General features: G+C 39.7%; 1 protein-coding gene across 2 annotated transcripts in view; it reads right to left on the bottom strand.

Moving 5' to 3' along the window:
• DENND4B (DENN domain containing 4B) overlaps positions 1 to 26,795 on the bottom strand; it is a 2,518,380-nt gene that overhangs the window by 904,683 nt on the left and 1,586,902 nt on the right. For both annotated transcript variants that reach the window (XM_044079736.1, XM_044079737.1), the window contains one exon: positions 25,632 to 25,802. In XM_044079736.1, coding sequence (XP_043935671.1) covers positions 25,632 to 25,802 — 171 coding nt within the window. The remainder of the gene's footprint in view (positions 1 to 25,631; positions 25,803 to 26,795) is intronic.

The raw sequence follows: 26,795 nt of genomic DNA, 5'->3' as shown, positions 1-26,795 counted from the left end.
CAACAAGTACCGTTATGACTCTGTCATAGTTCATGCTGGTGTGAATGAGCTGAGACATACCTCACTGGGCTACATGAAGAGAGACATGGTCGAGCTCTCTGAGTATGTGTCCCAGGCAGGTATGTCCTTAGCCTTGAGCAGCATACTACTTTCATCTAGAATGATGCCACAGTACAAATGATTGATTTCAATAACTGGCTTAGTTTTTGGTGTCATCCAAGGGGATCCAGTTCCTCCAGTTCCGGTCTGCCTGTCAAGCCATGGCTAACAAACCTTGTGGCTTTGCCACAGACAGTTTGCACCTGGCATCTCTAGGCTTTCAGCTGCTGGCAAAGGCTCTTGCCCCCCCCCCCAATAGTGCCTTTTTTAGACAAGGTCTCAAGAACAACATTACCGACATGAACTTAATAAATCAGAATAAAATAAGGGTCATGCTTCTAAATACTAAGAGCTTAACCAAAAACTGCACGTCATGGAAGCACTTCTGTCACTAGAAAATGTAGATGTCTGTGCAGTCAAAGACACCTCATTTAAGGCCTCAGACAGTACCTTGGCCCCTGCAAGGCTGCAATGCCTTCCACACTTTTAGACCGTAAAATGAACATACGAAAACCAAACAAGGTGGTGCTTCAATCTATATTAGAGAGAAATTCACTTCTCATCTAGTTACAAACTTGACATCTCCATGGAGTTACTCCAGGTCCAGGTTACGGTGAGTAAGATGCCCATTCAAGTCCTAGCCAGTTATAGATCCCCCTTCACCATGGGTCACGGCGCCCACAAAGCCTACTTAATGAAGACAATCCAAATTTTACCGAATACACTGGTTATGGGGGATTTCAAATTATCCCACCATCAATTGGGAAACCTACTTTAACCCAAACTCGCTAGGACAGAAGTTCCTTGACTTTGTAAATTCAAATGCCCTGGAGCAAACTGTCCATACCCAGACAACAGGAACAAACATTCTAGATCTGGTCCTCACCAACATATCAAACAGGTGCATGCTGCAACTGCTGGACCCTCATTAGTTACAACTGATCACAAATCAGTCACCTTCAAACTGACACTAACACCAGAACTCACAAAGGGTGAAATCAGACCAAAAAACTTCACCAAGGCATAACAAACCTTCCTAGGTGAAGATATAAATGCATTCCAAGCCCCACCCCAACCTGAAAGTGATAACTACACACTGAAGCTTACACTAAAGCCCTGTACAACCACTTGCACAAGTGTACAAACTCAGCTGTACCAGACAGAATCAAAGCCAGAACCCCAACTAAAATCAAGTTGCCATGGTTGACTTCCAGCATCATCAAACTCTACAATAAATGCAAAAAGTTGCTGACCAAAAAACAAAGACAGTGACCCAACAATGGATAAGCACCCTCCTCAGCCTTAACAGGTAAATAAGACAACGTCTCATATCCTCCAAGAGGTCTTTTGAGAGAAACCTAGCAAGTAAAGACATGCATTTGATTTTTTCTCCGGCCCCTCTCTGAAAAACAGGCTCTGTTGAACCTAGTCGGACATTCCCGGTCAACAAATGTTAAATTAAATAAATAAAAAATAAATAAAATACTACCAAGGATAACTTTAAGGCCTTTTACAGCTATGCACATAACCTAAAGGGTAGGAGCCAAGCATGTGCAGAACTGGTGGTCAACAGTATCAGACACACTGACCCCAGAGAGAGAGCAAACCTGCTAACAGATAGATTTGGCAAAAATTTCACTCCCTTATCCCTTCCTAACTTACAAACCCTCCCTCAACCCCCCCCCCACCTAAGGTGTAACATATCTGAAGAGCAAGTCCTCAAAGTCTGTCCAACGCAAAGAATACGGCCTCTATGGGACTCGATGACATCCCAGGCTGTCTTCTAAATGAGCTAAAACATGAACTAGCATTCACCACTAAGTACCCTTTTCAATCATAGCCTAACTACAGGTTATGTTCCTGCAGAATGGAAGACTACAGTTATTCTCCCCCCACACACACACACACACACACACACACACACACACACACACACACACACACACACAAAAAGGTGGCCTAGCAACAGACCCATAAGTCTAATCAGCCTCATCTGTAAGGCCACGGAACATATTATTCACTTCATAAATAAAGACACAGGTGACCTCCAAACCCTGGATCCTACCCAATTTGGCTTCGGGAAGGGCAGATCCTGCCTGTTAAATCTGGTAGATTTCTTTGAATGTGTGACCAAGGCCACTAATGAAGACAAATCTGTGCACACAGTATACCTCGACTTGGCAAAGGCTTTCAATACAATCCCACCCACATTCAGGCATTAGCAATAAACTTGGCAAACTGAATGTAAACCCCTTCATTGTATGATGGGATGCCAGCTGGCCAAATGGCTCACAAACCGGACACAAACTATCAAAGTGGGTGACTCCACATCAACCAGCAGACCTGTTACCAGTGGGGTGCCACAGGGACCAGTGCTGGGCCTCCTACTGTTTGGTACATACTTCTCAGAAGTTCAGGTAAAAGCTAAAGGGTTGTGGCTAAACAAGTTTGCAGACAACTGCAAACTAGGTGCAATCAATGAATTCCCAAATTATGTCAGTATACTCCAGGATGGTCTCTCACAGACCAGCAACTGGTGTATTAGTCACAGTCTCAAACTGAATGCTAAGAAATGCATCATCATTCCCTTCACACTATCAAATCAATAACAATACCCTAAGTACCCATGAAGTCGTAAGGAACCTGGGATCACAAACTGACCATGACCTTAACTTCAACCACCACATGTCTACCTTTGTAAGGAAAGCTTTACACGTAGCCCACTTGATTAGTAAAGGCATCCTCTCAAGAACAAAAGAAGTTATAGGCCCCCCTATACTCACATTTATCCATCTCATAATTGAGTATAACACCCCATTCAGTATGTACTGCATTAAGCATCTACAGCAATTAAAGACCCCCCACAGGTTTCTAATGAAGATCAAGGGCCTCCAGCATGTGCCTTACATGGACTGACTAAAATCCCCGTCACTGTACTCCGTATCATATAGACTTCGTAGGGGAGACTTATGCCTGGCCTACAGAGCAACCCAAGACCCAAACCTAATGAATTTACTGCATATCCGTAAATCAAATGGGTCTAGGGCTACTCATTCCAGGGACTTAAATATGGCCTGCAACTTAAATAGGGCATGCTGGAGGGACAGATTCATCTCCCAGTGACTGCCACATCTTTGGAACAGGCTACCAATTCATGTGAAACAGAGCACCTCTATGGCACTGTTTAAGAGGACCCTGGATGAGTGGATGGGCACTGTAAATTCTTACCGAGGATAGCGCACACAACCCTCCCAGACATGGGCAGTCAGCACTAAAGGTAATCTTGGGTACTGACTAGTACCTCTACAGTACAACATTAGGTTGAAATGCCTAGGCTTAAAATTAAGTCTCCTATTAATGGACACTGGCTATAAATGTTCCTGTTTTACACAACAGTATTTCACACCATACCCTTCAATAGCATGCAGGGTTCTTGGTTATGAAAATATGAACACAAATATGAACATATGAGTATCAAGTGGCAAGCAATGATAAATTTCTCTACTGCATGTCAGCATAGGTAACAGATGTCATTTTGCTAATTACTTCTTGATTTCTCTAATGCTGTCATTTATTAGCTAGTAAGTCACTTAGTTAATGAAGCCAGACCTAAAAAAGGTCTGGATGCCATAAGGAGCTATGGGTGTTACCTGGTTGTATACAAATAAATGCTATAGGCTTGAATAAGTTAAGAAATCTCTTCAATCCAAAACATCTTTAAACATGTTTGTCTGTAATTTACAATTTTTTTTTCCAAAGTTGCACAAAAATAGAGAAAGGACAGTTGTGTAACTAAGCTTACCATTAACAGTAGATGTCTGAATGAGCACTGCTGCAGTAGTCTTAGCAATACATGTTCTATCCTGCCAATAATAGCCAGACACATTCCAAAGCTTCAGGGAACCTTCTACGTGTCCAAACTGTCAGCCTGAGCTGAGCTGACTAGAGAAACAGGTTTGGGTGCCAAGCCTTTCATACCTTTCATGCTAACAGATGGGAAGCTGAGCCCTGAAAGGACAATGTTAGGATTATCAAAATGTAAATGTCTACACTCTGACGTAAATGCACAAAAAACAAGGGGGGAAGAAGCATCTACTGCAGCAGTGATCATTCTAATGTCTACTGTTATGGTAATTTTACTTACAGAACTGTACTATGTTCATCATATTGATTACTGCTGGATAGTCTTAGCAATATGGATGGATTATCCAAGCTTAGTATATTTGGGAGGTAGAAAGAGGAGGTTCCAGAAGTCCTTGGAGAATGGTCCAAGCAAAGCTTGATTTAGACCTAGAGAAGGAATCAGGTTTATAGTGCTTTACAAAAGTATGTACAGAGGACCAAGCTGCTGCTTCTAGAATACTTCTAGAATCCAGCCCTTTCCAAAATGCCATAAATGAAGCCAAGACCCTGGTAGAGCAGGCCTTAACCCTGCCTGGAATAATTCTGTGGTGAATACAACAAAAGGTAACAGCCTTAGATAGCCATTCAGAACCAGTGTTTTGAAACAGGTTGTCATTTCTTACCTTCACAAGAAATGAAAAATTGGTACAAAGAGCTAAAAGAATTTAGTTCTGTCAAGACAGTCCCAAAGTTGTCTGTGGACATCCAAGGTATGGAGTATCACTTCTCACTCATTTTCAGGTTCAGGAAAAAAACTGGGAGCTGGACAGTTTGGCTTAAAGTAAACTTGGTTATCACTTTAGGCATAAAATAAGGATTAGTTCTTAAAAACATGGTTGCTGTGGAAAATTAGGTTTGTCTCAGAATAAGGGTTTGCAACTCAGATACCCTACTTGCAAAAGTCAAAGTAATCAATAACACTGCTTTCAGTGTTAAGAACTTCAAGTCAGCCAGACTAGATGGCTCAGACACAGAGCAAGTGTTACCTCCTGTAACACAAAATTAAGATGCCAAGGAGGGACAAATGGTTTTCTTTGAGGCTTATTATGCAAACTCCCTTTCGAAAACATTCTGACATGAGAATGCTTTGAAAGGAGGATCTATGAGCAGACATGCTGAAACAGTGGATAAATGAACATTGCTGCAGGAGTAAGAAAGGCCACAAGATAGTAACTCACACAAATATTGTAAAATAGGAATATCCACTAGCAACTCTGGTTGACAGCTGACAGAAACCCTGGTCTGAATGAACACTTAAACTGTTCTGTTTTTATTACACCTTTCCTTTTGTCCATAAATGCAGTTGTAGTTAATGCCAGTAGATGGCAGCAGAGGTTAAGAACTGGTATACAACTGACACAGCATTAATTATTTTTGGCTTATTTTAATAGGAGGAAACATTGACATGATGGAGTTACACAAGCTGTAAGAGGTTGATGAAGTCTGTATTATTGCAAAAGAAAGCATTTGCTATATATTTTATTCCAAGCAGAGTGAGTTTATAATTTTTTTATTGTTTTACTGCTTTTTATTGTTTTCTTCAGTTGCATTAATTATGGAAGGTTGGAAAGAACTAATTTTTTTTCAATTCCTTTTTATTAGGGTTATATCAAAACAAAATGAAAACAGGAAAACGATTTAACAGAGAATAAACAATAACACACAACATACAGACCTACAAACATAAAACCTATATACAGTAATAACCTATATACAATTCTCATCTATATCAAACTATGCAGCATACAGAGTTATGAATTACAATCATGCCAGAATATGTTCAGATATCAGTTTCCAAGTGTCCTTCTGGGTCCTTTTATTCCTCATGGAATACCATATATATTTATGTGCCAAAAGCTGTTTACTAGCTGTTTGCTTGAAACCATCCCATGTTATTATGGACCTGTCTTTCCAATTTAGTGTGATGTAATATTTTATTAGCATAAATGTTGTTACTAGGATGTGCAAGTGATTATTCTTCATTCCTATAGGAGGTATGTGTAGGAGAGCAAATTTCCAGGATAAGGTTGATTTTTCATATCCCATTTTCTCTAATTTGACTCTTAAGGCACACCAGAGTTTGTATGTACATTTACAACTCCAAAATATATGTATAATATCAGCTTCTTTGGAGGGGCAGAATTGGCAAAAAGGTGGGAGTTCTTTGTACATTTTATTTAATATTGAGGGCGTAAAATATGCATTGTTTAGGATCATAAGTTGAGTATATCTGAGCTTCTGAAGGAGAATGTCTTTGGAGAATTTCTGAATTGCCTGTGCAATTATATTGGAGGTAATTGTAGGATCTTGTTTTGTCCAGTAATTGGAATGAATGGCTTCTTTCGTGTGTCTAAGTGAGATAATGAATTTATAGGCATTTGAAATCATTTTTTTTTCCGTGTCATCATATCCCATAGCGTTCTACATGTAGCTATCTGTTGGTCTGGGATGTCAGTATCCTTCCAAAATCTGTAACATACTTCTTTCAGTTGTCTTACCATAATTGTATATTTAGACGGGAGATTAAGTTTGTTTCTAATATTAGTTACAGATTCCTGCCTAAGTAGATAAATGTCTAAAACTGTTTTTTCTTTCAATAGTGGGTATGAATTCAGGTCAATCATCTTTTCATTTAGTTGAATATTGGGGTTAAGGTGTAAAGGTTGGAAAGTATAAAAAGCAGTTAGTAGATTTAGTGATTTGAAGAGATTTTGTGTTATTTTAATTTGTTCCCATAAGTCGTTTTGTATTTTGTATCTTCTTCTGGACATTCCCTTTAGAAATGGGAGGGCCTTGGGATTAAATTGTAATGTTTTAACATAGTTGTGATATAATTTCATCCAAGTTGGGCACCACATATTGGTTTGTTCCCTGTAATTTGCAATATTGATTAATCTACTACCTTTGGTAATTTCATAATACAGTTTAAAGTCAGGCAAGCCCCACCCCCCTTTGTCTTTTGGATATATACGTTTTTGATAACTTATCCTGCTAGGTCTTGGATGCCAGACGAATTTTGAGAGGGTTGATTGGATGTTATTAAAGACTTTATTGTGAATCAGTGTATTGGTTGCGTTAAATATAAAAAGTATTCTGGGGAGGATATTCATTTTAATGATGGCTACTCTAGAGAGAAGGGGGAGTTTCAATTGTGTCCATCTTACTAAGTCTTTTTGTATGGTGTCCCATGTTTTAATCACATTGTCCTGATAGTAATTATGTGCATCGGTATAGAATGCTATTCCTAGGTATTGTATGTGGTCACTGACTTTAAAATTATTAGGTATAGTACCTACAGTTGGGTATTGTGCGTAGTTATTAATCGGGAATACTGTTGTCTCATCCAAGTTTACCTTATAGTTTGCGAATTTAGAAAATATTTCTATTGAGTTATTGATTTTGAAAAGATCCGTGTTGGGAAGAGAATAATATATATTTAAGTCGTCTGCATACGCTGACAGTGAAATCTCAGTGTTAAAAAGGACCGGTATATTATGATATGTTATTTGTTTTATTAGTAAAAATAAGGGCTCAATATATAGATTGAATAGGAAAGGTGATAAGGGGCAGCCTTGTCTAATCCCATTGCTAATTTTTATTTTTTTGGAGCTAAGTTTGTTAATTTGTAGAGTGGTATATGCTTTATTGTGTAAAGTGTTTATATAGTGAACAAACTGTGTAGGAAAGTTAAATTTTTGCAGAATCAAGGTCAGAAATGACTTACTGATTCTATCAAATGCTTTAGAAGCAAAAACGACAACCATGAGCTTAGTGGATATTGTATTAAAATATAATTTCCTAATGTTTAATGGTGAATATTATCAACAGATACAAGGAGTTTCAATGGGTGCAGCATGTGCACCCATATATGCAAACCTTGTACTGGCAAAATGGGAAGAAAAGTATGTATTACATTCTGTGTTTAGTAATTACTGGTCATTATACCGTCGTTTTCTGGATGACATAGTCATCTTTTGGACGGGAGGTATTGATAAATTCCACGAGTTTTTTAATTATATAAATCAAACTACTGGATTTTTTAAATTTACTTATACATCTTCTATGGATACTTTACAGTACTTAGATGTTGAAGTTTATAAAACAATAATAAGTTAGAAACTAAAATTTATAGGAAAAAGACCTTTTGTAATTCCTTTTTACATTTTACTAGTGCACACCCCTCACATTATAAAAAGAACATAGTAAAGGGACAATTTGTGAGGGGTTGTCGTATGACTAGTCTGAATGAAGACTTTGATATTGAATGTAATATCTTAGAAAGGATGTTTTATGAAAGGGGATATCCTAGAAATTTTGTGGAAAATATCAGAAAGGAAGTGGAAATGGGGAGAACAACAAAATTTAAACCTATAAAAGGAATGGGTATTGAGAACACAGGAATGACTATGAATAAAAACACCAATGGAAACGACGATGCATATGAACAGGCATTAATATTGGAATATAATGTTTCCAACTCTAGGATAAAGGATTTATTTATGAGAGAATGGAACAACTTTTCAACATATACAGACATAGAGAATATTAATAAGATTACCCCCAGAGTAGTATATAGGAACCCTTTGAACATGAAGAAAATGTTGGAATATAGCAAAATAGGGAGGAATGACAACCCCTATGGTACTATCAGTGGGCATAGGAATAATGGAACATACAAATGTGGCCATTGTAAGCAATGTGAATTTATAATGAACAAAAGTGAGGTATACCTTAGTAGTAGGGAAGCAATTATTAATAGTAAGGGACATTACAGTTGTGATACACAAGGTGTAGTATTATATTGCTGTATGTGAAAAATGCAGTTCTTTTTATATAGGAAAGACAGAGAGGGTCATGAGGAGGAGAATTTATGAGCATACATACAACATTTCTAGACAAAAAGAAATTAATGCCCTATATAAACACACCAAGGAATGTATAGGTTCAAAGTTTTTATTTTTAATAATTGAACAAGTAAAAAGAGAAATAAGGGGTGGATTATGGGAAGAATGGCTCGAATATAAGGAGTTATGGTGGCAAATAAAATTGGAAGCCACAAGAACACCAGGTCTAAACGAGCATATTTCTTTAACCCCTTTATTAAAATTAAAAGCAGCAAAGGTGTAATTTTTTATTAGGACAGTAGGTGGCGATATGAATCGCATCCCTAATGTAGATTTATGAACTGAATGGTACAAAAGAATAAAAATCAAATGTTAAACTCTCCGTTTATTCTATGTATTTTAATGGTTTTAAACATATCTTAATGAGATTATGAATGACAATAATACTTGTAAGTAGGAGTAATTTTAAATTATTATATGTATTAAATGAAATTGGTAGTATGTTTTAAAATGATTGTGTTTTAATGAGTGTAATTAATATTAATGAGTGGTGACAAGCCTGATTTGTTCATATAAAATGCACTTTATCGACATAGGTAGAAATATTTTAAAAATATATATATAAATGTCATTAATTTTAATGAATATTTGTATCTGATGAAGTCCAACTGGATTTGTGGATGAAAACGCAGAGTGTTTTAAGAGCGTTAATGTATGTGGAGATCGTGGATATTTTAGAGCATCATTAAAACATCTTTTGTGGAATTTCATAGCTGGCGTATTTTGTTCCACTTCCGTTGCTTTGGTTTTGGTTATCAGTTGTTTTTTAGCAGTGGTGGTGCTTTTTACAGTTATTAATTTGTAGAGTGGTATATGCTTTGTTATGTAAAGTGTTTATATAGTGAATAAACTGTGTAGGAAAGTTAAATTTTTGCAGAATCAAGGTCAGAAATGAGAAATGACTTACTGATTCTATCAAATGCTTTAGAAGCATCTATAGCTAAGGTGTAGATAGGTGTTTGTTTCATTAGGGATAAATATATCATTGCTTCAAGAGTTAGAGTTTGATTGACTGTTTGCCTCTGATTGATAAACTCGGATTGTTCTGGGGAAATAATTTTTGTAATTATTGTTTTAGTTCTGTTAGCCAAAATTGCTGCCATAATTCTCATATCCAAATTAATAATAGAAATGGGCCTATAATTATTAGGGTTGGTCGTGTCCTTGTTAGGTTTAGGTATTAATATGGTCCTGGATGCATTTAGGTGCAGATCAGAAATACCCTCTTGTATTATGTGATTATATAGGTGATGTAGTATGATCGACATCTTAGAACTAAAGCATTTGTAGAACTCGGCTGGGAAACCATCAGGACCCGGTGCCTTATTATTTTTGAGGTTATTAATTGTTGTTTTGATGTCCACTTGTGTAAGTTCAGCTGATAAAGAAGTTTGTTGTTGTACCTCTAATCTGGGAAAGTTTAATCCATTAATGAATAGAAGCAAATCCTGTCCATTGAATGTTTTCGGGGTAGGGTTGTACACTTCTTCATATATTCTCTCGAAGACCTTAATTATATCTTGTGAGTTAGAATAACTGTTTTGCTGAAAAATAAGTTCAGAGATATGTGGATTAGGTTTATGCTGATTCAACAGCTTTGCCAAGAATCTAGAGGGGAGTTGGGCCCACTGTGAGTAATTGGCTAGGTTTTTTATTTCTTGAAATGATAGGTTTTCTGCTTGTAGAGCTAATAACTTAGCCTGTAGTTGATTAATGGAGTTCTCTACCTCCACGGAATAAAGCTGCTGCAACCTAAGCTCAAGTTTAGATATTTCATCCTTGATACTTTTTTCTTTGGTGAAAATATTTTTCTTATAGAAAGCATATTTATTGATTAACATCCCTCTAATTAATACCTTGGTGTAGCCCAAGTTATATCGAACGGAAAGGTGTTATCCACAATGGATAAAATGCATTGGTCCAGTAAGAAGTCAATTTCTTTTCTAATATCGGGTTTTTCTAAAAGGTTAGGGTTCAAGTGCCAGAATCTATTATAGTTTTGTCGGGCGCTGAAATGCGCCCAATCTATTGTAAGGGTGATTTTCAAATGGTCCGATCCGATAGAGATCTAGGTTCTATGTCTAGTGAAAGTTCAAACTGTAAAAAGGTGTCCGAGACTAAGAAGAAATCCAGTCTGGACCAAGTTTTATGACACTGTGAAAAGAAGGTAAAACCTTTATTATTTGTGTGAGGGATGGTAATGAGGTGTGGGTCGCTTAGTCTAAAATCATTTTTAATTTCGAAAAGGGCAGTAGTGGCCTCTGGGTTGAATTTAGTTTTGTTGTTTGTTCTATCCATATCTGGGTCTTGAACAGAGTTCCAGTCCCCCCCCCCCCCAGGATGTAGTAGTGCTCTGGGAAAGAGTTTATTAAGTTATAGATGCCCATAATAAATTTGTGTTGGGAGGAGCAAGGGGCATATACATTTACTATCAAGATTGGTTTGTCTACTTTGTCAATTTTGGTTATAAAATAACACCATCTGCCTTCTGGATCTGAATCTTGTCTTAAAATATTGTAATGGAACAAATTTTTTATAATGATGGCAACTCCTGCTTTATTGGTATTATTGCCTGCTGCTATAATGGATTTGAGCCATTTTTTATTTGCCGTGTGAACCCACTGCTCCTTTAGTAAGTGTGTTTCTTGTATCATTATAAAGTCTAGATTGGATTTATAGACAAGATGCATGAAAAGTTTTTTCTTATTTTCTGTTTGTAAACCTTTAACATTCCATGAGGCTAACTTCAACATCTTTTCTTTAGTACCTGAATCCAAAACTGGTAGCTATGTACTGTATTGTTAAATAACATCATCACTGCAGGACCCTGAACACATACATAAATTTTTAGACATAGATGAGAAACTCTTCCAGCCTTATCCCAGTGCCTAACCACTACCTCTGTCACCCTGGAAGAGATTGGGATACCAGTTCTTATTAGAAGCACAGTTGTTAGGTAGAAAAAATAGAAACTAATTTTAGGGTTTAGCCATGAGGTATCCCCATTCCTCCAGTATCCCATTTCGTTAAACCAATACCAGCAGAGCATAGAAACCTACTCTATCCCTAGTACCGTAGCTTGAAACATCATACAGAGCACATATTAAAGGTAAAGTGAGAAAATTGCTAGGTTACCTATATAATTACATTTAAGTAGAAAGCATTGAAGCCTGTAGTCTAATAAGCCCTTATTTTATCTAGAGCTCCTCTCTCGGAATCTGTATTCATAAAGGGTTTGAACATTACTAAAATATTTTGAAACATATTTTCAACAAAACTGCACAAACAACATTCTTTTAGGCTTATACTATAAACAAATCTGAATGTCCAACTGGTTATGTCCATAATCCACAAATTCCTCTCTTATAGGTCTATGTAGAAAACACTTTTGTTTTTTAAACTGAATAAACAGTGACTAAGGTACAAACGAACATAAGATCCACCTATATTATGAATTTCCACCGTTTGCCCTTTAAACAGTACAGAGTTATATGTATTAAACCCTTCTATTTCTTCTGAATCCTATCATATTTTACAGTCACCAGGTAGTTGTTAAAGTACCTTTGTATTGTGAGATATCTAGTATTTCGTCCATATTAGTAAGTGCCTGCTTCATCCATGAATTTTTGCTGTATCCTCGGGTTGCTTGAGTTGCTTTCTTATCTCCACTTCCATCTAAGTCTCTTTCAGTGCTGGACTGTGTAGAATTGGGCTCTGTAGCTTTAAGGAAGCATTGCACCTTGGGAATTCAACCTCCACGCAGGGGTTACGTTGACAGCATAACCTGATGGGAGCTGGAGTTTCTATTTTAGACAGACGACCATGTGAAGATCATACCCAGAAACCAGCACTTGATTTCAGATACAAAAAGCAGGGCCCCTCGAACGGAAATCACCAGGGGAAAACAAAGCCTAGCAGAAGCAAGTTATACAGAACAGGTAAACTGGATTATGTGATAGGAACCTCTTTTCTTTTTGGTTGTGGCAGTGAGAGCATAACTAGCGTTCATTGGGTTTTAAAACGCGTTTTTTTCTGGGTTTGTTTTAAATACTTTAAGAAAGTCGACGCTGCTTCTTCCTTGTTGTTGCATGAGTATCTGTGGTCTTGCATTGTAAAAGTAAGTGTGTTGGGGAACTTCATTTGGAATCTGATTTGTTTGGTTATGAGGAAAGAACAGTAAGGGGCAAGCTTTTGTCTTTCTAGTTTAATTTGATATGGTAGATCTTGAGCAATGGTTATATTCATGCCATTCCAAACCAGAGATTTTTTTTGCTTTAGCAGCAAGTAGTATTTTGTTAACATGAAGAAAGTTAAGGATCTTGTCATATACAATTCTTGGACTAGTTACTACTGGTGCTGATCTAAGAGCCCTATGTGCTCTCTCAATAGTGATTTAGTTAGCTTCTAGGTCATTTTCTAGGAATAAGGCAAAGATTTCTGATAATGTGTTCAGCAGCTTATTTTGATCTACATTTTCAGGGATGCCCCTTATAATGAAGTTGTTCCGTCTATATCTGGCTTCGAGATCCAGGATTTTTGCTTGTATTTCCTGAATATCATTTTTGTTAGTATTTGATTCCTTTTGAATGTTTTCTATTTCAATGTCGTTATCCATAATTTTAGATTCTATTTTGTCACGTCTTGTAAGTAATTTATTTGTAGATGAGCCAATTGCATTAATTTGAATTGATAAGTTTTGTATAGCTTCCTGAATGGGTTGCAAAGCCACTTTCAAGTCTTCTAGGTTAGAGTTTTCTGTCTTGTTTTTATTTGAGTTTGCAATTTTACTAGATTCCACAGCTTTGCTAATTCTGGCTCTTTTGGATGTTGTATCCATTTCAGGTGAATTTATTGTAGTAAATTTTGATTTAGTAGTCTGGCTTTCCATAGATTCCTGATCATTAAGCATTTTGTTTGATCAGTCTTACTGTATTTGGTAGAAATTCTTCTGTATTGTAATTCAGGATTACCTTGGCCTAGCAGTTGTCAGCACTGAGCTCACATGTGGCAGAGACCCTTCACAGCAATCTGCAGAAATCCTGTCTTTTTACCGAGGGTCAGATTTATTTCTTACTCAAGTTCGTACCGTAAGTTGCTCATATGCCTATACCATATATTTGGTGATATAGAGAATTTTATCTCACTTGTATTTATGTAAAATATTAAGGTAAGGTGCTCTACTGGGTTTCAGCACTCCCTACAGGATGGCAGCCATCTTGCTCTCGGAAAGAACTAATTTTGTGCAATGCCATAAACCTTTAACAGAGAAGCTAAAAATCATAATACATAAGTCACACTCATCAGGAAAGGTATCCCAAAATTAAACTGGAGAAAAGAAAGTCACAGTGAACAGCTGCCATGTAGCAGTGGAGATTTTCCTTATTTTGACCATTTACTTATTTGACATTTGTTTACTGGGAAAGTCCATCTGGGTCTAAAAAACCCATTTTCAGCAGAGGCCTGAGGAGAAAAGCTCCTAAGTAACAAGTGATTATGCACATATGTATTACTATATCTTAGTTTTATACAGTGGATAGGTAGTTTAACTTCATATGGAGCAACAGAAAATCCAAGAATTTTAACTTCATATACAGAGTAATACATATACAGCCGCGGTGGTGCAGCGGTAGCGTTGTTGCCTCACAGGAAGAGGTTCTCCCATTCGATTCTCGGCTGGAGTGCCTTCTGTGTGGAGTCTGCATGTCCAATGGGCGTGGTTGGGCATCGAGCTGGCACCTCGGCACCCGTAAAAAAATCTACTGCCAATCATTAGCAGACCGGAGTTCCGCTGTGGCGACCCCTAACCTGGGAAAAGCCGAAAGAAGAAGATACAGAGTAATACAGTCATACATTCAGGAAAAAACATAAAAATAAAAAAAGAACTCTTCAGTAACACAGAGGATAGTTATTTACATTCTTAATATGTGTTATTCTTTAGTTCTTCCTTGTCATTTGATACAGAGATATGTTAAGTAGCCATCATGTTATAATACAAGACAGAAAGCATAGTGGAGAGATGAAGGAAGACAAGACAGTAGGGAATGAGGTTAGCTAAAGGTCAGTAGTACTGAAGTAGGTTTTGACTAGTTGTATCAGTCAGGGAGTAGAAATGTAAAAGTTAATCAGGAGTAAATCAGCCAGGGGTGGTGACCATTCAATCCAAAAATGTTGTACTTGTCTTAATAGCATTCTTATGAAGACAATGCTGCATTGTGAGATGTTCTCTAATAAGAAAGACACTAAGTTACTTCAGAAATATGGCTGCATTGTGAGATGTTCTCCAATAGGAAAGATACTAAGTTGCTTACGAAATACGGCATGTCACATTTCTTTTCCAGTTCTATTACCAGAGGTGTGAAGTAAATAAGATTTACTACAACCATCAATGAAGTACTATCACAAACTCTGACAAACTCAGGGAATTTCAAGATGTCGGCACACTGATGAACTTATTGGAGCATGCTCAGTGTGAAAACTGAAACTGAGATAAACAACCATTTTGTGTGAAATTCAGTTAATAAGTAGTAAATAAAAATGGAGGAGAGAGAAAATCAACCAGGAAAAGAGGAGAATAAACTCTGGTTGGCAAAATCTTACAGCTGTTCAGCAAAACGTAGTTCAAGTTTTAGCATTGGTGTAGGATATTTTCCAGTCATTTAGACGGAACATAAATAAATAAATGTACTCAGACCTCTTTAAAATAAGTGAAACACTAAAGGAATATATAAAGTCAAATAAAAAAGCTGGAAAAAATAGAATTTTTAACAAGATATTCAAATGAACTAATAATATTGCAAAAGTCAGAGGTGAAATGAAAAAAAGGCAGTCTGAATGCAAGACTTCTGAAGAGCTGTTTCAAAAAATAGAGCAAGTTGACTGAGCAAACAGATAAAAAAGAAGTTATGTTTCTTACCATAACGTTCCATCTGTGTTGTTGATCTTCATTCATTCTTGACAGTTGGGTTTCGGGTCCATCCTCGGATCCAACTCGGCTGATATAACAAGCTTGCGCCAGCCAAAAACTCTCGAGCTAAGGTCTTTCCGTCCCTTCAGATCGAGTTTCCCCAAAAAAATAATAAAGCCGAAGCTCTGTCTGAGCAAATGGCCTATCACAGAACCAGGACTAGTTCTGAACCTCCAGGAGTCTTTGGGGGTGGGGGTGGGAGGAGTATATCAAGAATGAATGAATATCAACAACACAGATGGAACGTTATAGTAAGAACATAACTTCTTTATCTGATGCTGTCAATCTTCATTCATTCATGACAGCTGGGACAAAGTCCCTAACTACTTTATGTCCTGGGAGGCCCTATGGAAGGATATTCCTGAGCACCATTGAGCCAAAGGATGCTTTTCCCCTGGAGACCATGTCCAATTTGTAGTGAGTGATAAAGGTATGAGTGGTAGCCCAAGTAACTGCTGCGCAAATGTCATCCATAGAGGCTACTGAATGAAAAGCTACTGAAGTGGAAACTGATCTGGTGGAGTGACCTTTGACTTTAGCTGATAGACAAAGGTGATGCAATCTCTCAACCACGTTGACAAAGTGACTTTGGAAACTGGCTTGCATAATCTAGGATCTGAAAAAGACAAGAACAGTTGATCCAATTTTCTGAAAGATTTAGTTCCAAGTAAAAGCGTAATTGTCTATGCACATCCAACAAATGCAAACAATATTTCCCTTTGTTTGAAAAGTTTGGGAAGAAAAATGGCAGGTCAGCGGACTAGTTAATATTTGAATCTGAGACAACTTTGGGTAGAAAAGAGGGGTTAGTCCGAAGGGATACTCACTCTCTGTGAAAAATGATGTATGGGCCCTTTACACACAAGGCCTGTAATTCTGATATTCTCCTGGCTGAGGTGATGGCTACCAGGAATAAGGTCTTCCCAGACAAAACTGTTACATTATAGGTGGCTGCTGGCTCAAAAGGTTGACAAATCAAAGTTTGTAAGACTAATGTCAAACTCCAGGGTTCAATGGGTTCTTTAAAGGGTGGTTTTAAATGCATGACTCCCTTTAAGAAGGTTTTGCAGAGATGGTGAGATATCAAGGAAAAATCATTGAAGCCATTATGAAAATTTGAGATGGCTGCTAAATGCACTCTGACAGTAGAAGCTGAGGTTCCTGATTGGAGCAAAGTTAACAAATATTCTAAGATTTTATGAACTGGGCCAAAAGAGGGGTCAAGTCTTTGTTCTTGAGACCAGATCACAAATCTGTTCCATTTACTATGACAAAGTTTCCTGGTGGATGGTTTATGGGAAGCCAGAAGTATCTTTTGTACTGGAGACGACAGATTATTCTGCCTGGCAATTAATGGAAGTGGAGGTACCAAGCGGTCAGCTTGAGACTCAGTAGGTTGGGATGGACTATCCCCTGTGGATGAGACAGCAGTCCCGGGTTTGGGTCCAGAGTCCACGGGCGGTGAACTAGGTGAAGCAAAAGAAAAGGAGGAAAAGCATAAAACAGTCTCAGGGCAATTGTGTATTGGAGTGTCCCCTCAGTGACTCCCTCTGAGGGGGGAATTAGGGTGAAGTAGCTGCTGCATTTGTGACTCGTGGGAGATGCAAACGGACTGCAGCAAGGATGACCCCAATGATGAAAAATCTCCATCACTACTATAGGATTGAAAGACCACTTGTGAGACAGGAGGATGTTTCTGCTCAGTTTGTCTGCAATCATGTTAGAATTTCCCAGGAATGTGCATTGCTATCAGAAAGCAGTTGGAAGCTATCGCCTACTGCCATACTCTCAGGGCTTCCCAACGTAAGGGATAGGATCTGGTTCCTCCCAGTTTGTTGATGTATCAGACGACTGACATGTTATCTGACTGGATGGCAATTGTCCCCGATGGAAGGGCAGATTAGAATGCTTGCAACGCTAGAAGCACCGCCCTCAGTTCTAGGACACTGATATGCAGATTGGCCTCTAAGGGGGACCAAGTGCCTTGGACTGTTTTTTTGCTGAACCCCCCCCCCCATTCCATCAAGGATGCATCCGTGGTTACTATGGCCTTGGGTTGAGGGGCTGAAATAGGGCGACTCCATAACTCCTGTTCTAGCTTCATCCATCAATTCAGATCTTGTTTGCAACGGTTTGTTATGCAAATTGGGTAAAACATGGGGTGTGTTAATAGAGATCACTGTGACACTAGGAGCCACTGAAGCAGTGTCATGTGGAATCTTGCCAGGGGAACTAGCGTGATTGTCACTGCCATTGACCCTTATTAGAAGTAAGACTAAGTGAGCGGAGACTGTTTCTTGAGAGACTATCGCTTGGAGCTGGGATCTTAACCTTTGTATTCTGTGATGAGGTAGAGCAACCAGACATGATCTCATGTCAAATGTTACTCCAATGAATTCTAAGCTTTGAGTGTGTGCCAGTTTTGACTTCTCCTTGTTTACTGAGATGCCTAAGATCTCTGCTAGTTCTAGGGTGTAGTGTAAGGTGTGAAGCAGTAGACGCTTGTTGGGGGGCGGTAAGGAGCCAATCGTCTAAATATGGAAACACCTGGAATCCTCGCAGTCTCAAGTGAGCTGTTACTACTACCATGCATTTGGTGAACACTGGGCTGTGGTGAGACCAAAGGGCAGCACCCGAAATTGGTAATGATTGGCTCCCAGACAGAAGCAGAGAGATCTTCTGGAGAGTTTATCCATTTTTATTTGGTAATACGCATCTTGAAGATCTATCGAGCACATCCAATCATCTTTTTCTGGAAATGGATGGACAGACTGAACCGTGACCATTGGGAATTTTGCCTGCCTGACAAACTTGTTCAAGATACTCCAGTCCCCTGTCTTTTTTGGCACTAAAAAGATCCTTGAGTAAAATCTGGATCCTATTTGGTCTGGTGGGACTGTTTGGATGACTCTTTTTAAGCAGCTTTAGAATTTCTTGAGCTGCTGCCTCCCTCTGAGTGGAACATCGGGGATTCACCTTTGTGGCTTTGGATAAAGATCGAATGGCATATGGTAACCTCTGGTAATTATCGTCTGCACCAAGGAATCTGATGTTACTGAATGCCAGGCTAAGTGGTGCAGAGCGCATAGTCCCCAGACTGCTTTCAGATTCAATCAATCGGGCCACTCTTCAGGAGCGCTGATAGGACTGCCCAGAGAAGGAATCCCTGGAGCCCTGGTTACGTGGGCCCCTTCTGCCATGGGAGGGCCATCTTCCTGATTAGTTCACTCCTATGCCCTGGGGGAAAAACTTGCCACGTGCATCACGAAAAGGCCCTTGAGACTTCCTGAACCACATCTTTCCACTTCTCTGTTTCCTCGTATAGGATCGTTGAGGAGTGGAAAAATGTACACCCACAGCAGACAGTGTCTTTCCATCCTTCTCACACCTGGCTAATGTGTCTAACTTTTGAGCCAAACAGAGAAGAAGCATCAATGGGAGCAATGATGAAGGAAGACTTGAAGGGGTCTGCAAAATCACACAAGCGCATCTAGGTGTGACGTCTCATGACAACGCCTCCATCCACTGCTCTGGCCGCCCCTTCGGTTGTATGTGCAATGAACCGCATGGACAAGTTAGAGATGGATTCTAGGGTGGCAAACTGAAAGGCAACCTTGTCACGTAGTGTGTCATACACTGCTCCTGCTAAGGCTCCTACAAGTTCAGTGATCAGGTCCCTTTGAAGACTGGTAAAATATGCCAAATAATTCAACAACCATATGGCAAAGTCACTGAAGCAAAAACCCGCTTTTCTAACCTGTCTAACGTCCAAGACTCACAGTTTGGAGGATGGACAGTAGGGCTCTCCTCTAAGTTCTTTCTTCATGGCTGCCGCCGCCGCCGCCGCCACCACCACAGCATCTACTGCCAAACCCTTGGACCAGTGGGATTGATCCTCGAGGGGGTATTTTGTCAGGTCTCCGAGGGATTGCCTCAATGGTGTCAGGGGCCTTCCATGTACGCTGCACAATGAGCTTGACTAACTCATCTGCAGGCAGGGTCACCCAGGAAGTAGAGGGTCAGGCACGGAAAGCCTGCAAGAAGACAGCTTCCTTAGAGGAAGGGTTGGTTGGCTTCCAGTCACCCAACCCCTCTGTTTTAAGATCTCTAGTATGTCTCCAAAGGAGACATCTTCAGGGGGTGACCATGGGGACCCTTCCCCTTCATCGTAATTCGTATCTTTGGTGAGAGATTCTTCTGCTGAATCAATGTGCTTCTTCTTGCAGGATCTCTTACAACAGGACTCAACAACAGGCTCAACAGGAGGGAGGTCTGAAGAGGACTGCGAAGAGAGGGTACCCTGTTGTAGGAGATCTTGCTGCTCCCGTCCTCATTACCCCAGTGTAGAAGACTGTGACAGCTGTGAGCCAGAGGACACATATAGATGACATTCAGGAGCTGAGGGAGCCAACTGTGATACTGCTGAGGTGAGTGCTCTCTCCATAATCTAGAGGGCAGACCCACCTGAAGAGGGATGGGAGCCCAGAACCAAGAAAGACAACCTCAGAACCGGGGTCACACCCCACTCCAATGAGCCCACCTCCAGAGGAGGAGCAATGACAGGACTCGAAGTTGTCAAAGCAAACAAAACCATAGACAGCGATGTACTAGAGATTCCAGTGCTGGCAGCCAAGTCATGGTCCCATGGGTGGGTCGGCGCCGACTGAGCCTAGGTCTACAGAGTAGTTTCCGGAACCATGGTGAAATCCACCAATGGTACCAAAGAATCTGGCACCAGGAGGGGCATCAGCACTGAGGGCTCCAAATCCTGCGTGGAGGTTGAAGGAGGAAGATGAGTTGGAGTCTGTGAAGAAAAGATCTCGGCTCCGGGTGGGAGGGAGGTCCTAGATGGGGGGGTTGGGATTCCTCTGGCCACTAAGAGCTGATCGATAAGTCTCACTACATCAAGCTCTGAAAGGCTCCTGGTGGAGCAAATGGACATTCCCTATGGAGATTCTGGTTGGTCAATATAGGAACTGAGCTGTTGCCCAACAAAGGGGCCAACAGATGGGAAATATCGAGTCCCGGCTAGGGTTTTGACCTTTGGTACCATGGTCAATTGACCAGAAAGTTGTGATGGAGGGAAAGTGACCAATTTCAATGGGGATGCTATTATTGCTGCCAAAAGGGTCTAAGGTACAGTGGAAGGGGTTGGTACCATGGTGATTGTAGAAGTCGGTTCTGTAGTCACGGATGGCACTGTGGAGGGGGTCTAATGCTTCAGTGCCGAGACAGATGGTGCCAATTTAGGTTGTTTATTCTCCGGTTCAGTATGAACCTGGCCTTTAGAAGTTTTTGGTTCCTGTGAATGAGGAGACAATGGGACTGAATAGCTCCTCTTCTCGGTTTCTTTCTTAGGAGGTTTTGACACCTCCGCCTCAGACAAAGCCTCCGAAAAGGGGTTTTTAATAAATCCTTTAAGATCAACTTATTCCTACGCTCTGGTACGGTGCAGGCACTAAAGCCCTTATAGAGCTCACACGGAGGTTGGACCTGTAGATGCAGAACTCCTAAACAATATACACAGGAAAGATGTCCATCGGAGCTGGGCATCTTCCTACCACATTTGTCACACTGTTTAAAACATGTGGCACCTTTTTTGTCAGCCATGTCAAAAAAAGAAATTAAAAGACTAAAAGTCATTCATGAAATCACCCACATAGACACACAGTGATAGACAGGACAGCAAAGCAAGCGGAAGATTTTTTTTTCTTTTTAGATACCAACAATGGTAATGTAGAAATACCTAGAAGAGTACAAAAGGGGAAGTATACCAGCGATGGTATTGGGAGATTATCAGAGGTAAGGGGGGAAGGGAGGGGCCAATACCAACTATGGTGAAAAAGTAATACCAAAAATGGTAATAAGGGAAGATAAACAGCACTCGCACACTAGTTTAACAATATATATGAACAATGACTAGAAATAGCAAGGTTTAAGATAGAAAATTAGCAAAATAGGAAAATAATATCAACATTTAACTTGAGAGTAGGCCTGCCGCATCTTGAAACTAAGTGGCAAACGAGATCGGGGGGGGGGGGCACTATGGGTAGCCTTAGCTCAAGAGTTTCTGGCTGGCACAAACTTGTAACATCGGCCAAGTCGGTTCCAGGGAAGAACTGTCATGAATGAGTGAAGACTGACAACATCAGAACAAAAGCTTTGCAATTACCATAGCATGTTTCCATGTTGCTGTCTTCTGTCATTCTCAGCCTGTGGGTTATCAGATCTGACATCAGCACCTTCAGAATCTTTAGTCCTGGAGTTCTGCCTCCTCTGTCTATAAATCCCTGTTCTGTCTCTCTCCAGATCAAGTTTGCAGAAAAAAATATATCCGGTTAACAGGCAAAGGGCATAGAGAAGGCTCTCTCACAGAGTTTCAGGACTGGTCTGCACAGCCAGCCAGGAGCCACAAACAGTGACAATTTAGAGGAGGCGTGGAGGGATTAAGAATTCTGGAAGATGACAATACAGATATATTGTTATGGTAAGTACATAACTTTCTTATCCAATGTTGCCTTTTTCATCGATCTCAACCTGTGGGACAGAGTCTCCCAGCCAGTACAATTCCCAGGAGAAAACATTTTGCAAAACTTTGAAACCAAAGGAAAATCTAGAACTAGACTGAATGTCCAATTTGTAATGGGACACAAAAGTATGAGTGCTGAGCCAGGTAGCTGCTGCATAAATGTCATCAAGAGACGCCTGAGCAAAAACGTCAACTAAATTAGTTACCACTCTGGTAAAATGAGGCCAGGGCTTAACAGTCAAAGAAATCCTTTTCATGGAAAATGAGATACAACTGGAGAACCATTTGGCTAGAGTCACTTTGGAGACAAGCTTGCCAAGACATGTCCTGGAAAAGGAAACAAAAAAGCTGGTTAGATTTTCTAAAATATTTAGTTCTGCCCAATAAAATTTAAGTTGGTGCTGAGCTTCCAAACAAAGGAGCAAATACTCCTTGTTACTGAAATTTGGAAAGAAAACAGTTAAATGTATAGGCTGATTCAGATTAAACTCAGGGGCTACCTTAAGCAGAGAAAAGGAAGGGTTGGCTCTTAACCAGACTCTATCCTTGTGAAAAACCAGGCATGGGGGAAATGAAAGATAGTGCTCAAAGCTCAGGCACCCTCCTTTCTGATGTAACAGCCACCACAAAAATGGTGTCAAAGTTGGAGATAGTGACCAATTGCACTTTAATGACAGGATAACTGAAGCCAGAGTAAAAAAAAAAAAAAAAAAAATCAGCTTCAAAATCAAGGATAGCATCTAAAGGTGTGGAAAAGGATCCATATTCTTGGAAAAGGCCTGCATGGAGAACCTCTTCCATTTGATTGTGCACATCTTCCTAGTGGAAGGTTTCTGTGAGGAAGAATATGAATAACCCCAATGGAAAGCTTGGGATATCCATCCATCAGTGGAATTGGAAGAACCATGTGGTTAGTTTGAAGGAGTGAAGATTTGGATGAGAAAGGCCTGAAGGATGATAAATACATCCCATGACAGGATCCAGTGCTCCAGGGTGGGTGAATCAAACAAGGCCAAAGAAAGTGGAATGAAATTTGTCTTGGTGAGAACAGGCAATGAGGATCACAGCTGCTCAGGAACGGGCTGCAGTCTGAAGAAAAGTGATCGTCAATGGGGTAGGGAATAATGGTACAGGAGATACGAGGGCCAACCATGCAGAACAATGAGAGCAGGGGGTGCCCCAGCAACTAAAAATCTGTGCTGCTATCTCCAGATTTAGAGACCACTCATGAGGCAGGAGGAGGTGCCTGCTCAGTCGGTCATACAAAATGTTGGACCTCTCCAAGAAATGTGTTGCAATCAGAAACAGCTGAGAGGACATCACCCAACACCAAACTCTCATAGTCTCTTGAAACAGTGGATAGGATCTGGTTCCTCCTTGTCTGTTCAAATATCATGCTACTGACATATTGTCGGTCTGAATATCAATCACACCCTAGGGAAGAATGTCCTGAAAAGCCTACAACACTAGGAAGACCACTCATCTCCAACATGCTGATGTGAAGACTGGCCTTGGACTGAGACAACTGGAGAGCATCTGTATGGGTCCCCAAATATCGAAGTCCGGAAGTTTTAAGATTATTACTTGGAAGCGTTTGCATAGGTACTCGTATACTCTAGAAAGACTTCAAAGAATTTTAACTTACGGTGATAGCAAACGCTGGAGGTGTGAATGGAAAGAAGTAAATTACAGCATGCTTTTTTAAAAATGTAATGAGCTGGTAGATTTTAAAATTTCCCCACAAAACACTTTATCAGATATGGTTGGAGAGAAAATGGTTTTAACTACGGAAATAATTATTTTGAGCTGGGATATAGTAAGGCCTTACTAACTTTAATGCTACTGGTTGCCAAAAAAAGCAATTAGTAGAAAATTTAAATCAAAATCTAAACCAACTGTAACTGAAGTACTCAGTATTGTAAATGAGGTAAAAGAACTGGATGCAAAGTCTTTAGAAAGGGAAGGAGCAAAACTGCACATATATGGAATTTATGGGAGCAACACATACAACACCACTCAAGAAAAGGAGTGGAACTTAATGGAAAGCAGTAACTCAACAATTTCTGTAATGCAGTAGTGAAAGAAATTGTTAAAAAAAAACATTGTATAACAAAGGAAACATTATGGTTTTCTTTTCTGTTACTGCGCATATACACATGCCACTTTTAAAAATGTCAAGTTAATAGATGTTAAACTCCACACCACATTAGAACATACATAAACAAATACAATCACCAAATGTTTGTGAGGGGTTTATTAATTTTCACTAATTAATGCTCTTACCAGTTACCACCTTTTTGAAATACTGTGGGTGGCATCTACAGCCAACACATACAAATTAATTCCTTATAAGGTTTCATTGTGGTCATTACATTCAAATTTACACTGATTATGCGAAGTTGTGATCATAGTACTTTAATTTCCTTTTCTTCCTGTCAACAAATGGTATTTTTCAGATCAGATCAAATGCAAGTTTAATGCACCTCCTCAGCACACACAACCGATTTAACTATGGAAGCACTACAAGTCTGTTGTGGATGTCTTACATTTCACCAAGTTATTATGCTTTTAGCAGCGTTTTGTCATTAAAATATAGTTGGCATCTACATCCTATACATTCCAAAGAATCCTTCTAATAAGGTTTCACTCTGTTCTTTAGATTTATACTGCCAATTCCAGGTTATGGTTGCATTGCTTTACTCTCCTTTTAATTAACAGGATCCTTCATTTTCTCTCTCTCGCAAACATACAGGGTCGTTTGAAATGGTGATCATATTTAGGGCCTAACTAGTGATAAACAAATGGTGCATGCTTTTTATCCCATCACTGAATTCAGAAACATGCAGTGTGATACCCATGTAAAAAGACTAAAAAAGGTACATGCATTCAAATGCTACCAAAATAAATGCTTCCAAATGTAAAGTGCAACTCTCAATCCTTGCTGCCTAATGGAGGGTTTAAATCCATATGCTTGACTCTTGTTCATTTTCTTCATGCATATTCAGTGGTATTCATTTGTAGTCTATGGCCAATACGAATCCAAAATCCACTTTTCAGCATACTACCCTCAAAAGTTATTTTATAGTACTTCAACATCGACTGATCTAACTATTTCAGGACACAGCAGTAAAAAAACAGCTTAAAAGCTGACTAGCTGTTCCAACCATACAAGTTACACAACTGATAACACAGGAAGTAACTGAATGAGACATGTCTGAAGCCTTCTACTTACTGTTGGTTGCTGCCATATTCTTCAGTCTCTGCCCATCTCTTGTCCAACTTGCACTGCGGCTCTTCATGTTGAGTACCTGCAGTGACTCTCGACTTTCTTTACGACTACGCCCACCCCATGTTGTCTGTCGGTGCAAGTAGGACTTGGAACGCTTCCTTGGTGCTGCATGTTCTGAAAAGTTTTTAGTCAGCATTACTCCTTTTGCTTCTAAATGTATAAATGAAAAGTTATGTACTTACCATAATGCTAGATACATGCTGCTGCCTTCTGTTAGTCAAACCGTGGGTTACTAGATCCGAAGCAGACACGTGGACTCTTCAGTTCCAAAGCACAACCTCCTCTCCCATAATACACTACCCTCCCCGATTCTCCTCATATCGAGTTTTCCCTATCATGTTCTAAGAAACAGATGGAGAAAACCCTTAGGCATGAAGAGAAAAGAGGGACTACATAAACTATCCCAAAAGGGAGGCTTTGGGCCAGTCTGCATAGTCAGCCAAAAGCCTCTCATAAAAACATCAGTTTGGAAGGGGAACAGCAGGCAGGTTTGGCTGAGATGGGTGGAAGATGACAACACTTACATATATAACCTTCATATCCGATGTCTTTTCCATTCGTCTCAAACTGTGGGACCGAGTCCACAGCCAGTCAAACACCGGTGGCATCAGGGGAGAATATTCTACAAAATGGTGGAGCCAAAGGTAGACCTAGATCTGGACTGTACATCCAATATGCAATGACTTACACTTGTAAGGGTGCTAGATTCAAGTAGCAGCTGTACAAACATCATGTAGAGAAGCCTGAGCAAAGAAGGCAGCTGAAGTAGCAAAGCTCTGGTAGAATGAGATCTAGGCTTACCAGATAAGGAGATGCCTTTCACTGGGTAAATGAAAGAAATACAATCAGAAAGTTATCTGGATAAGAACACCTTAGAACATGGCTAACCCAATCAAGCATTTGCAGAAGGAAACAAAAAGCTATCTTGACTTTCTGATGGCTTTAGTTCTGTCCACATGAACATCCAAACAGTGAAACAAGTATTCCCCTTTGTTAATGAAGCTGGGAAAGAAAACAAGTAAATGAATTGGCTGGTTCAAGTTTGACTCAAGGATTAGTATATGTTAAGACACTTGGACTTGACGGAAATTAAATTATGGAGGTATG

The sequence above is a fragment of the Protopterus annectens genome, chromosome 8.part0 (assembly GCF_019279795.1).
Source record: "Protopterus annectens isolate FY-2018-M chromosome 8.part0, PAN1.0, whole genome shotgun sequence".
NCBI classification, from domain to species: domain Eukaryota; kingdom Metazoa; phylum Chordata; order Ceratodontiformes; family Protopteridae; genus Protopterus; species Protopterus annectens.
The sequence above is the reverse complement of the archived record's forward strand: the minus strand, read 5'-3'. Positions and strand labels throughout refer to the sequence as shown.